Source organism: Populus euphratica, unplaced genomic scaffold, assembly GCF_000495115.2.
Source record: "Populus euphratica unplaced genomic scaffold, PopEup_1.0 scaffold1081.1, whole genome shotgun sequence".
NCBI lineage: Eukaryota > Viridiplantae > Streptophyta > Magnoliopsida > Malpighiales > Salicaceae > Populus > Populus euphratica.
In genome coordinates this window covers 54115-66420 of record NW_011500929.1, presented here as the reverse complement: position 1 = coordinate 66420, position 12306 = coordinate 54115, and the positions used below count along the sequence as shown (strand labels likewise).

The following is a 12306-nucleotide window of genomic DNA, read 5'->3' as shown; positions in this document are numbered from 1 at the left end:
GGAGGCAGCCTCAGGTTAATGGGGGGAGTATCAATAGCTATATTTTTAGGATATGGTCAAATTTTAGAGGTTGTTCTCAAAGCTTTAGCACAAAAGAACATCATTAGAAAAATAATTAGAGAGGAACTATAGGTCTTCACAATGTCAGATCGAATGAATGTAATGTTTAAACATGTTAATGTCTTCATTGTTGATTAGTACTTAAAAGTGCATTTTTATCATGGTTTTATATCATCATTTTGCACTTGAAGTATCAATAACTTCTTAACTAAAACATGTTTTATAATAATATATCTAATAATATAAGATACCTTTAATTTATGGTAAATGTTCATTTTAAATACAGGCATATCATATAAATGAAAGGATTGATTGATGACTTTAAGAACTTAAATTGCAAGCGCAAAGAGATGACCAAACTTAGAAAAGAGATGTCGATGCAGTCCATACCGGAATACTGTTCGGTAATTAGGTCATATCTAGAGCTGTAGATCTCAGATTTAGGTCCAATTTATAAGGATGGAAAGGTAAGACATAGGCCTACAACTTTCATATGGAGCCAAAGATCTAAAAAGGCCATTTTCAAGTCCAAATTGTAGCAACAACAAAGAAGCCCGAATTTATCCTCCAGCCCGAGCACTGTTCAGTATTTTAGCCATATCTGAAGTTCTAGAAGTCGAAATGAGCTGAATTTTTTATAAAAGAAAGCTGAGACAATTTCCTACAACTTTCATGTTTCAAGTGGCTCCAATTTTGAAGTTATCAATGACGTTTTGGGCAGACAAGAGAAGATAAGGATTGTTACCAAGTCAAGAGTTGGTCACCCACTCATCAATTAGTCATCAAATCAATAGTTTCCAATTTTGGCCTATCAAAGAAGGCATTTGCCATGCATTTAGGCATCTTGGTTTCCGGATCAAGATCATGCTCTTGCTTTCTCTCTTTGTATTTTTTGTAATGTGTATGCTTTGCTTTCATTAATATAAAGTTTATGTCTTTCATTTCCTTTCATTTACTTAGTTAACTTCTATCTTATTTATGTTCTTATTTTGTTTATTTATTTTTCTTTCTTTCATTATGTCTAGCTAAGTTTATTATGTCAAGGTGAAAAGGTTACACTAATAGTGTAAGAGTAAGTATAATGTAAACTTAATATGGGCTTTAATGTTTGATACTCACATGTTTTGTATTTGTTATCTTGTTTACTCTTTAATACTTTGCTTGTTAAATGACTAATCTTGATTTATGTTGTATAACACTTGGTACAACAAATGCTTAGCACATTCATAGTGCATATTGGAGGGTATAACCTACACCTGAGTTATGAAATGAACTTGATTTGTTGTTAACATAAGTTATAATCATGAATGCTTGACGAGATTTACAAGTAGTAGCATTAATCGAATAAGATGACTAATGTAATCATGTTAATAATATATAATCTGATTGGAATCACCTTTGTGTGTGGTTTCCAATTGAATAATAAGAGTTTATACTATACTTGTTTGACATACCATTAGTGAATCATCTAACCTTGACATTTGTTATTATCATCGTTTAATCCTTACATTAATATTCCATCTCCAAGTTCTCATCTTCTTATCTTTCTTTATTTTTATTATTATTACTACTACTACTACTATTACTACTACTACTACTACTACTATTATTATTATTGTTGTTGTTGTTGTTATTGTTGTTTATAATTTATACAATTAACCTCCTTGTGGTTCGACCCCGGTCTTGCCGGGTTATTTATTACTTCAACACTCCTGCACTTGGGAGAAAACATCAATCTTTTAGTCGTGTCAATTGCCTTACCAGATGGTCTGGGCACATTGGAAGAGATCTTTCATATTTTCTCTTGGGCCCAACTACACATTCACCATAAACCCATATGCTTGTTAAATGTTAATGGTTTTTATAATAAATTGTTGTCTTTTCTTGATCATGTTATGGAACATGAATTTATAACATCTTCGGCACGATAAATTATAATCTCTACTGCTACTACTAAACAATTGATTGACCAATTACAATCTTTCGCTCCTGTAATTGATCCCTCTATAAGTCGCATAAATTGGTCAACTAAGAAAGGTAGTAAAAAGCTTAGATTGAATTTGAGCCTTCATTTGTGGATCCTTGTGTTTTTTTTTTAGTTTTCTTAATAGTATATTATTTTGTTTTTATATTTCTTATACGTGTTTAAATGTGTTTTAGGTTTGTCAATATTCAGTGTTTCAGGTGATGTCTTCTATACTTTATCTTTCTACCTTATGACATTGAGGACAATGTCTTGTTTTGGTTGGGGGGGAAGGTAGTAGTTGATATTTTAAAAAAAACTAATTGTGTTTTATATATCATAAACCATTTGCAAAACTATTATCACTAAGATTGGAGAGTAAGGAGGAATTTTATTGACTCTTGAGATGTACCTTGGTAAATATTTTTCAAAGGTTATTTGCAATATTCATAACAAGATCTAACAAAATACTTCTTGAAATATTCAAATTTACAAACTCTCGCATTATTATCACTTAATTCTGCTTATATACTTATTTAACATGTATTCTTAAACCTTCATTTTCACACACATGATTGTGGGTTGCACATTGAATTATTACATTATTTATGTTATTTTGTTAAAGGTAATAACTAAGGGAAATTGATAGTATATAAATCTAAAAAAAATAAAAAAATATTGATAATAAAAACATATATAAGTTTGGTTTTGTAGCCTCCCTAACCTATGCAATTAAGGGCGAAGGGGTGTTTTAACACCTAACACGCAAAAGTCAACTAACTTGGGAGCTATTGGCCTAATGGTTGTTACATGGGTTAAGAAGAAAAGTTTAAGGAATCAAACATTACACTATTTATGTATCAGTATCTACAACCCGAGTTACTAAGTTTGTAGGGATGTCTCAACACCTAATGCTCTAAGACTAACTAGTTTGGGAGTCATTAGCTGAAAGCTCATTACATGGGTTAAAGATGCATTGTGTTTTTAAGTTATATATATATGTTTTTAAGTTATATATATATTAAAAAAATAAAAAAATAAAAAAAGAGAAGAAAATATAATAATCTCAATTGTAGGAAGTTAACCTTAAACATTAGAATAAAAATTTTGTTTACTTCCAAGTAAAGTCTCATAACTATGTGTTGATATATTGATCATAAAAGGAAGGTTTATTAATATTTTGTTTAAGAGGCATTGAGTATATATATAAATTTAATGAGAGTTTGTTTATCTAGATAGATTAATGGAAGTTGAATGATGAATGCCTTACTTTATAGAATTTATAATTTTTTTTATTTTAACGTTTTTATTATTAGGGACTAGTAATAAGCTAGTTGGGGAATGTGATTAATACTTAAAAGTGCATTTTTATTAAGATTTTATATCATCATGAAGTATCAATAACTTCTTAACTAAAGTATGTTTTATAATACAAGTCTGATACCATAAGATTTCTTTAATTTATGATAAATGTTCATCCTAAATGCAGGCCTATCACATAATTGAATGGATTGATTGATGAGTTAAAGTATTGAAATTGAAAGTACAAAGATAGGGCTAAACTTAGAAAAGAAATGCTAGTGTAGTCCAAACTAGAACATTATTTGGTAATTGGGTCATATCTAGAGCTGTAGATCTTAGAGTTAGATCTACTTTATATGAATGGAAAGCTAAGACATAGGCCTCAAACTTTCATGTCGAAGGAAAGACTTAGTTTTGTTGTTTGGAAGTCTAAATCTCAGCAACAACATAAAAGTCTGAATCTATCTTGCAACCCAGATACGTTCAGTGTTTGACCCATATTTTGAGTTTTAGAAGTCCAAATGACCTTAAAGTTTTTTTCCTGAGAAGTTGAGACAATTTCCTGAACTTTCATGTGGAAATCTGGTTCAAATTCTAACATTATCAATGATGTTTTAGGCAAACAAAAAGATAAAAATTATTACCAAGTCAAGAGTTGGCCATCCACTGAATAATTAGTTATCAAATCAATTGTTCCTAATTTTGGCCTATAAAAGGAGGCATTTGCCATATTTTTAGACATCTTAGTTTCCATATCAAAATACCTGTATAGTATAATCGATACATGTGCTATGAAAGGAACTTGATTTGTTGTTAACATAAGTTATAATCATAAATACTTGACAACATTTACAAGTAACATTATTCGAATATGATAACTAATGTAATCATGTTAACAATTTATAATCTGATTGGAACCTTTTTTGTATGTGGTTTACATTTGAGTAATAAAAAGAGTTTATGTTATACTTGTTTGAAACGCCATTAGTGGATCCTCTAATCCTGTCATTTATTTTTATCATTATTTAATCCTTATATTGATCTTCTATCTTAAAGTTCTTATGAACTTCTCTTCTTCTTCTTCTTCTTTATTGTTGTTGTTATTATTATTAATACTACTATTAAATCTTATTGTTGTTGTCACTATTTTAGGAGATATACAAAAAATAAAGTTATTTCACGTGTGCCTTTCCTTCTTTCCAACCTATTTGTCCTCCTTTTTAACCTATAAGCTCTAATATCAATTGTTAAACAAAACTCATGTTAGTTTTGCTTTTTCAAAAACACAATAGCTTACTTTTTTTTATTTTTTATTTTTTTTCTATGTAATTTTGAATGTCTAAGGTGACTGACTATACATAATTTTACAAATCCTATTTAAACAATAACTTTTATCTTTTTCTAACTAAAATAAAAACTAATCACCTAGCTAACTTCTAACAATTATAAAACTCTAATAAATATTGATTTATTATTGCATAATTCTAACAATTTTAGAGTTTTTACAAACTTTAAATTCCTATCAATTTAAATCCTAGTTAATATTAACTTTGTCATACATGATATAATAAATTATTTTTCTACAATTATATTTTTATGTCTCATTCTTTTCTTATAACCGGTCAAATAATTATATTTAATGTTTATACATGTTAAATAAACTTGAAAAATAAATTAAAATATTAATGAGTAATTTTCCAGTTTATTTTTTATGATATAATCAAACAATAAAAAGTTTTTTTCTAACTCATTTTTCATGACATTATTAAACATAAAAAATAATTAACTTTTTAAAAATTCACTTTTCATAAAAACCACTTCAAAAAAAATATATATTTTCAGTAAATAAATAAGAAAAGGTTCATGACATACCAATACACTGGTTAAAGTTTATAAACAATGAAATTTATACAGGAAAAATATATTGATCAACCAAACTAATAATAAACCACTATAAATTATATATATGTATAATGTGACATGTAAAAGATGCCTTTACATGTAAAAAATATCAATAATATGTAAAAAAACAAAAATAACTCTTAGATTTTATCCTATGCTTACAAGATGTAGTCAATTCAATTTAAGTAACTTTCATTAAATGTAAGATGTCTACTGATTAAATTTTTTGAGAATTTTTAAGAAATAAAAAATTATTTAAAAAAGAGTGAAAAGAAAAATATGAAAAAAAATGTTTAAGGAATAAAAATGGTTTATATTTCCAAAAATTTATATTTTTCTTTAAAAAAGTAAATTCTAAGATGGTTGAGATATTTTTGAAAAATTTTCATCTAATAATTTCAATTTTTATCTCTTAAAAATATTCAACATTTTAATGTTTCTAAGAAACTAGTTCTTTTAATTATTAAAAATTCTCTAATTGAATGTTGTTTATTTTTTTATTTCTTAAGATTTTTTGTGTTTTATTTTTTTATAAATAATATTTTTTCATTCCTTCAAAAAATGAGAATTTATCTTCGTTTTTGAAAAAATTATTTATTTATTTCTTAATTTTTTTAATATTGGTAACTATTTACATTGGATTGAATTGCTAGATTTTATGGACATTCGATAAAAATTGCCTAAATCTTTTTCTCATGAGCTTACATGATACAAGCAACGGGATTATTTTGGGGGATTTTTCCAGAGCTGGGCTTGTGGAATTCGGGGATACTTCGAATTGCTCCCCAACGCTTCCATTTACACCCTCTAATCACATATTCAAATCAATACTATCCTGAAGGTATCCTGGAAATATCAATTTCGTAGGAATCGTGGCTTAGGAATCATGTGTTTTTATCGCGGTTTTATCATTTAATTTAAATTAATGGAAGAGAAAACAATCATACGCTGGAGTTAGAATTCGAATTTGGATATGCTTGGTTTATTGAAGATATTATATGCAACATGTGGAACATTGTAATTAAAGGTGTATTTCTTATTTACTTAAAATAGTATTTCCCTAGGTTTATATCAAGACCCTCACTCCAGTTTAAAACTGACTTATGTGATAGTTATTGGATTTAATATAATTGATGTGATAAGTTTAAAAATAATTTATATAATTGATAAAAAAAAATATTTAGCTTAAAAAATTAAGATGATATTTTTTTTATATATTAAGATATTAAGATATTAAATCCATGTAGACTTCGCGACTTAACCATCAAACTTGTAACTTAAATCATGGATTCGGTTAGGTTTAATAACTCTATTTTTTAATTGTTTTTTGCTTAATGATATGATAATAAAAATAAATTTTACAAAATTGAGCAACAATCAAATGTTGAAATATTTGTTTAAGATCATGATAACCTTATAAAAAACTAAGTAAAATAAATTTTAAAAACCAATTCAAAATTAATCAAATATTGATATTGAATGATAATATATATAAAGATTCAATCAAGAGAAAAGAAATTGGAGATGATTTTTTTTTAAAGTACTATTTGATATTGTTATTAAATTTAATTAAGCGAGTCAACCTTGAAATCTCTTGATCTAATTTTTTGTCTAACCCGAGTTCAAATCTAATATTTTTGGGTGTCTTTACGTGATTTAGTCAACTTGATGGGTCTAAAGATAACTGAAACGATGGTTAAAAGTGTGGTTCAACTTTAAAAATAATCTCAACATGATATTTTTTTAATATTAAGATGATGGGATATTAGATCAATCCGAGTTTCACGGTTTAACTAGTTAAACTCGCAAGTTAAATCATGGATTTCATTGTGTTTAAAAACTTTTTTTAAAAAATAATATTTTATTTAATGATATTCTAATAAAATTAGATGTTTGCAAAGTGAAATATTAACTAAATATCAAGATGTTTATTTAAAATTATAATAATCTTATAAAAAATAAATTAAAATAAATTATAATGATCAATTTAAAATCACTAAAATATTAAAGAATAAAATTTTTTAAAAAAAATCAAAAGGCATTCAAATGGAAGAAAAAAAAATTGGAGAATAATTTTTTTTTTTTTAAATAAGCACTATGAGCAATTACTATCGTAGTTAATTCCAAAAGAAAAAGGTTGCATTACCCTACATTATATAGTTTTCAAGTATTCCACATTTTTTAAACTTTTTAATAAAAAAATTAATATTACCTTCCTAAGTAATCTCCAAATGTTTTTCTTTATGATATTGCTTGTCTGCATATATCTAAAACTCAATATTTTTGATGAAATCTCCATGATTTTAAATAAAATCTCCACATTAAATCTCTATATCTTCAAACAAAATACTCATAAAAAATCTTCGTGCAAAATCCCAATGTCTTTAAATAATGATCTCTCTAAACATTTATCATGGATAAATTCTCTATTGATTCTCCATTGTTAGTAGCACAATTCTTATCTTGAAACGACTTTCATGATTATAAAGTATTCTTCATCTCAAGTCAAACTGCTCTTCGCCCTAAAAGGTGCAAGAAAACCAACCTCCCCAGCTTGCCGAAACTCTCACATCCTATGCATGACATCTTAACAAAAGGAGTGCGGGTATGCATCTAGGAAAACAAAAGCCATGTGAAGGCAACATAACATGCATACAATAATAAATGTTTTTCCCTCCTTCTAGTTAAGTCTTTTAAACATAAACATTTATTTATGTTTAAAAGAGCAGGACAACTCAATTATCTATCAAAGACAACCTCACATGCTAGAGACAACCCTCTCCGATAATAAGCCTTCACCTAAGTAAATTGGCAAGCCTCATAAGTTATGTGCCCTAGTAACACAACACAAATCAAATCCCAATCCCGCTCAAATTTCTAAAGAGCCCATCACTAGCATACACCATAATTAGTGTTATGATCTTATAGAGGTCAATGCAACACCTAGCTTTTCTGTAATTAGCTATATAATTATAGCACATATAAGCTGATATTTCTTACTAATAACTATGATGCCCACATTGCATGAGGTAATTTATATGACTGAATTGTTTAAATATTTTGGGTCATCTAGTAAGAAAACACAACCGCACACAATATTAAAAAAATATACTATCTTAAGCTCCTCCTCTTTCTGGTTATACATTCCTTTATTTTGATAAGGAATTTGTTATTGCCAGAGAGAGTGGAACAATCAAAGCAGAAACAATGGTAGAAAACCCAAATCTAATTTGAAGTTTTTCCCGAGAGATGTTACTTTATTAAGAAATTCAAACTTAAAATCTCATGTTTAATGAATATTTTGTGTTGTCACGGTTTGCAGCCTGAGCGGGCCATGGTTTCCTCAAAGTTTTCTAATATGCAATATTTGTCCCTAATTTTTGCTATTTTTCATATAATCCATTAAGAATCATTATTTTATTTTATTTTATGGTTTTCTAATTGTTCCCAAGAAATCTATTCACGCCCCCGCCCTTGGTTTTGACCATCTTGATCATCATTTTGGGAGAGTCCTTTTATTTTTAAAAATAATTAATTTTTTATTTCAAATTAATTTTTCTTAATATTTTCATATTGTTTTGATATTTTAATATTAAAAATAAAATTTAAATTATAAAAAATATTTTTAACATATTTTAAAATAAAAATTATTTTAAAAATAATCATGCCAATTATTGCCTTAATCATAATAATCTCTCAAAACACATGCTTGGCTAATTTTTTATTTTTAATAAATTCGCTAACTAACCAAAAAGTTGCGTATAGCAACAAGAACCTCAATTTTCTAAAACACGAACAAAAACCCAACGCATCCGTCATACTTCCCCACACACACCAATCAACCGTGCACTACACTCTCCCAGATCCAAATGGCAATTTCGTAAAAACACACCTCCTTACTCCTGACCTACGAAGATTAAGTCGTCAAAATGACAGGACTATGCATTCTCTCTTCTTTCGGCGCAGGTGGGTTATTATTATCAATTCACCTATTTTATATCAGACTCCTGAATTACCCTTAAAATCTCATTAATTACACAAAAAGCCCAAACTTTCATCCTAATACGTGTCACATTAACACTTAAAAAATACACAGAAATAGCCAATCAGACCCATGGGTGCAAGTGCATAGACGTGGCAGTCACCAGGCCCCACTCAGCCATTGTATCGACGTCCATTATTGCCTGAAGCATAAGATTCTTCCGTGTAAGTTTATGCACGGAATACCCAAATTGTTAATTACGGAATACCCATATTAACTATGATCCTTAGCACTGCACTATTCTCAATCCGTAGCAAAGAGATGGAAGGCAAGGGCTGTTTCTGTAAATATCATTACATTGGGAGGATACATAAAAATAATAAAAAAACAGATGTGTAATGGAATAAATTAACGGTGAACGGAGAAAAAACCGGCCGGATGGAGGGGTCTCGTTATTTCCTATATAAATCCATAACCACAACCTCTCATCTCTCATACTTTGCATTCGCTTTCAAGCGTTTCTACTCTGTCCCTCTCTTACTCTCTAGAGCCAACCTCTCTCTCTCTCTCTACACTATTTGTTAGATTCAAAAGCAGCTCTTAATAGGTATAAACATAATCTCTCTCAATTTCAGCTATCCATTTTTAACTTATATTAATTTAATTTATTTTCTTAATTTACTTTTTTTATTATTCGAAGTGGTATTTTATGCTCGGAACCGAAAAACAACTAGGAAATTTAAAAATAAAATTGAAATTAGAATAAAATAATAAATCGCGTGTTTGAGTTGGAGATTAATGCGAGATACAATAATGATTGATCCGCGGAGGTTAAGAGTGGTAATCGGAGTAATGATTGATTTTGATGGTGTTTTCTGGAGAGGTCAGTTCGTTTGTTTATTGAAACCCTAAAATTTCTTCTAGGGTTAAGTTAGGGATTCGAGTTATTAGTGGATTTGGGAATGAAATTAGGATTTTTGGATCTGGTTTGATTTGTGATATCATTTAATGAAAAAGCAGTGAGTGAATGCTGTTTTGTTGTCCTTTTGAGGGAATGAGAGGGTTTCTGATTTGTTTGTGGTGGTTAATGGGATTTGGTTTGTAATCTGGGGTTTTGATTATTATTATTATTATTGTTATTGTTATTATTATTATTAAATTTGGTTCAGTGAATTGACATTGTTGGGTCTTTGTTTATAACATGAATCCCTCTTTCAGTGCTAGATTTTTTCTATACGAGATTTTTTATTTTGTGATACAGTCGTGTAGCATACGATTTCTTTTAGTTTTGTGTGTGCTCTTAAATAGGATTGATACTATCAATTTTGTATGGTAAAGAGCTAATTGTGACCAGTATTGCTTGGTTTTCTACTTATGGATGTATGTGCTTTTAAATATAGATTTGGGGATATGTTGCCATGAGTACTGGTTACAGCAAATGATAATATAGGTGTGATTAGTAAGTTGAAAGGAACGTCCTTGCTAGCTGCTTATGTTTTACCTGCTGCAGGCTTGAAGCTGCAGGTGCTTGAAGCTTTATATCGAGTTTTAATTTCTTTTGTTTGTTTAGTTGAAGCTTAGATTATGTGTAGAGACTACTAGGTTTTCTTGCGTTAGTGAAACTAAATGGAAGGGTTTGTGTTGGGTGCTAATTGATGGGATTAAGGACATGGCATGTGCATATTTTGCATGAGTGCTAGCATTTTACTGGGTAATTTACTTTGATGGGTCTGAAAAGAAGGATTTGAATATGAGCATTCCATATATTAGCTAGTGATTGGGAGACCCCGATTCCTGATTGGTGGGGAAACCTTAGCACAAGTCCTTAACCATTGCATTATGCCTTATTGGCTTGACTACTTAGCTATTAGAAAGATTGTCCACCGGGGCCTTTTTTAATACGTTTACACCTGTTCTTTGTACGTGCATGTTTTCTGTATTGTATAATAAATTACCTGCTGCTTTTGCTTTCTTATTTATTTTACAAGAATTGGATTTGCAGATATCCAATGATTGTTCAACTCCTTTGACCAACTTGTCAAGGGGCTCTTTTATGTCTTTAAGGCTGGTATTCTTTGATAAGAAGAAAATAGATACTCAAGCAATTAGAGATTCTCGTGTGGAAGATTCAGTTTGTATGCATATACATATGAAATGGGTTCCCGAGGAAGGCCAGTATTTGATCTTAATGAACCCCCAACTGAGGATGATGAGATTGATCATGCTGTATGCCTGCAGCCACACAAGGCACTTCCTTCCGCAAATTCCCACCCTTCTGACATGTTTGTATCATCAATGGGTCCCCAAGGAATAAGAAACAACCATGCCTTTTCGCACGCATCATCTATATCCGGTTTTCAGCCTTTTATTCGACCCAGGGATGGGGATGTTTTTTTCCCTGAAGTGGGTTTTGAACAGAAGATGGCTGAGGAACCGAATCCAAAATTAGCATCATCATCAAAAACAATTACTGATGATGATAAGAAAGAAGCACAATCTCTAGCTTCTGGTTCTGGATCTGGTTCTGCTGAAATTAAAGTTGTGGAAAGAGAGGAAGGTGAGTGGTCTGATGCAGAGGGTACTGCTAATGAGTGTGCTGGCAATAGTATGCATAAGGGCAAAGCTTCTCAATTTCAAGGAATGTCTGAAGTAGAAGGTACTTCTGTTATGGTTTCCATGAATGTTTCTAGCAGTGTTAAGGTTATTAATAACACTAAGTCTGAAAGCTGTGACCGTGTTTCACCTGGTCTGGATCAAGGTCAGAATGATTATAAAAATAATGGTAGTCGAAATTCAAATGGAAATGCTAATGATGATGTGTGTATGGATGGTCAGGAAGAAATTGCCTCAGTCTCAAAACAACGTGAAGTTAGAGGTATTGAAGCAAGTCATGCTCTTAAGTTTTCAACTAATCCGGGGAAGAGGAAGATAGACCAACACAAAGAAGCAATGCTGGGTAAAAAGCGTAATAGGCAGACCATGTTGATTAATATAGATGAAGTCAAGCAAGCTGGAATTATGAAAAGTTCAACACCAAGAAGGCAGCCAAATGTCATGCGTACTGTGAAGGAGGTTCGTACTGTTCCTCAACCTGCTG

The 12306-nt window shown here is 29.8% G+C and overlaps 1 protein-coding gene across 1 annotated transcript in view; it reads left to right on the top strand.

Annotated features, from left to right (window-relative positions):
- Positions 1 to 9627: 9627 nt before the first annotated feature.
- The window catches only part of LOC105116842 (uncharacterized ATP-dependent helicase C29A10.10c-like), an 8289-nt gene continuing 5610 nt past the window's right edge, over positions 9628 to 12306 (top strand). The window contains exons 1-2 of the mRNA XM_011014335.1: positions 9628 to 9816; positions 11212 to 12289. Of these exons, the coding sequence (XP_011012637.1) occupies positions 11364 to 12289 (926 nt within the window). The 5' untranslated portion in view covers positions 9628 to 9816; positions 11212 to 11363. The remainder of the gene's footprint in view (positions 9817 to 11211; positions 12290 to 12306) is intronic.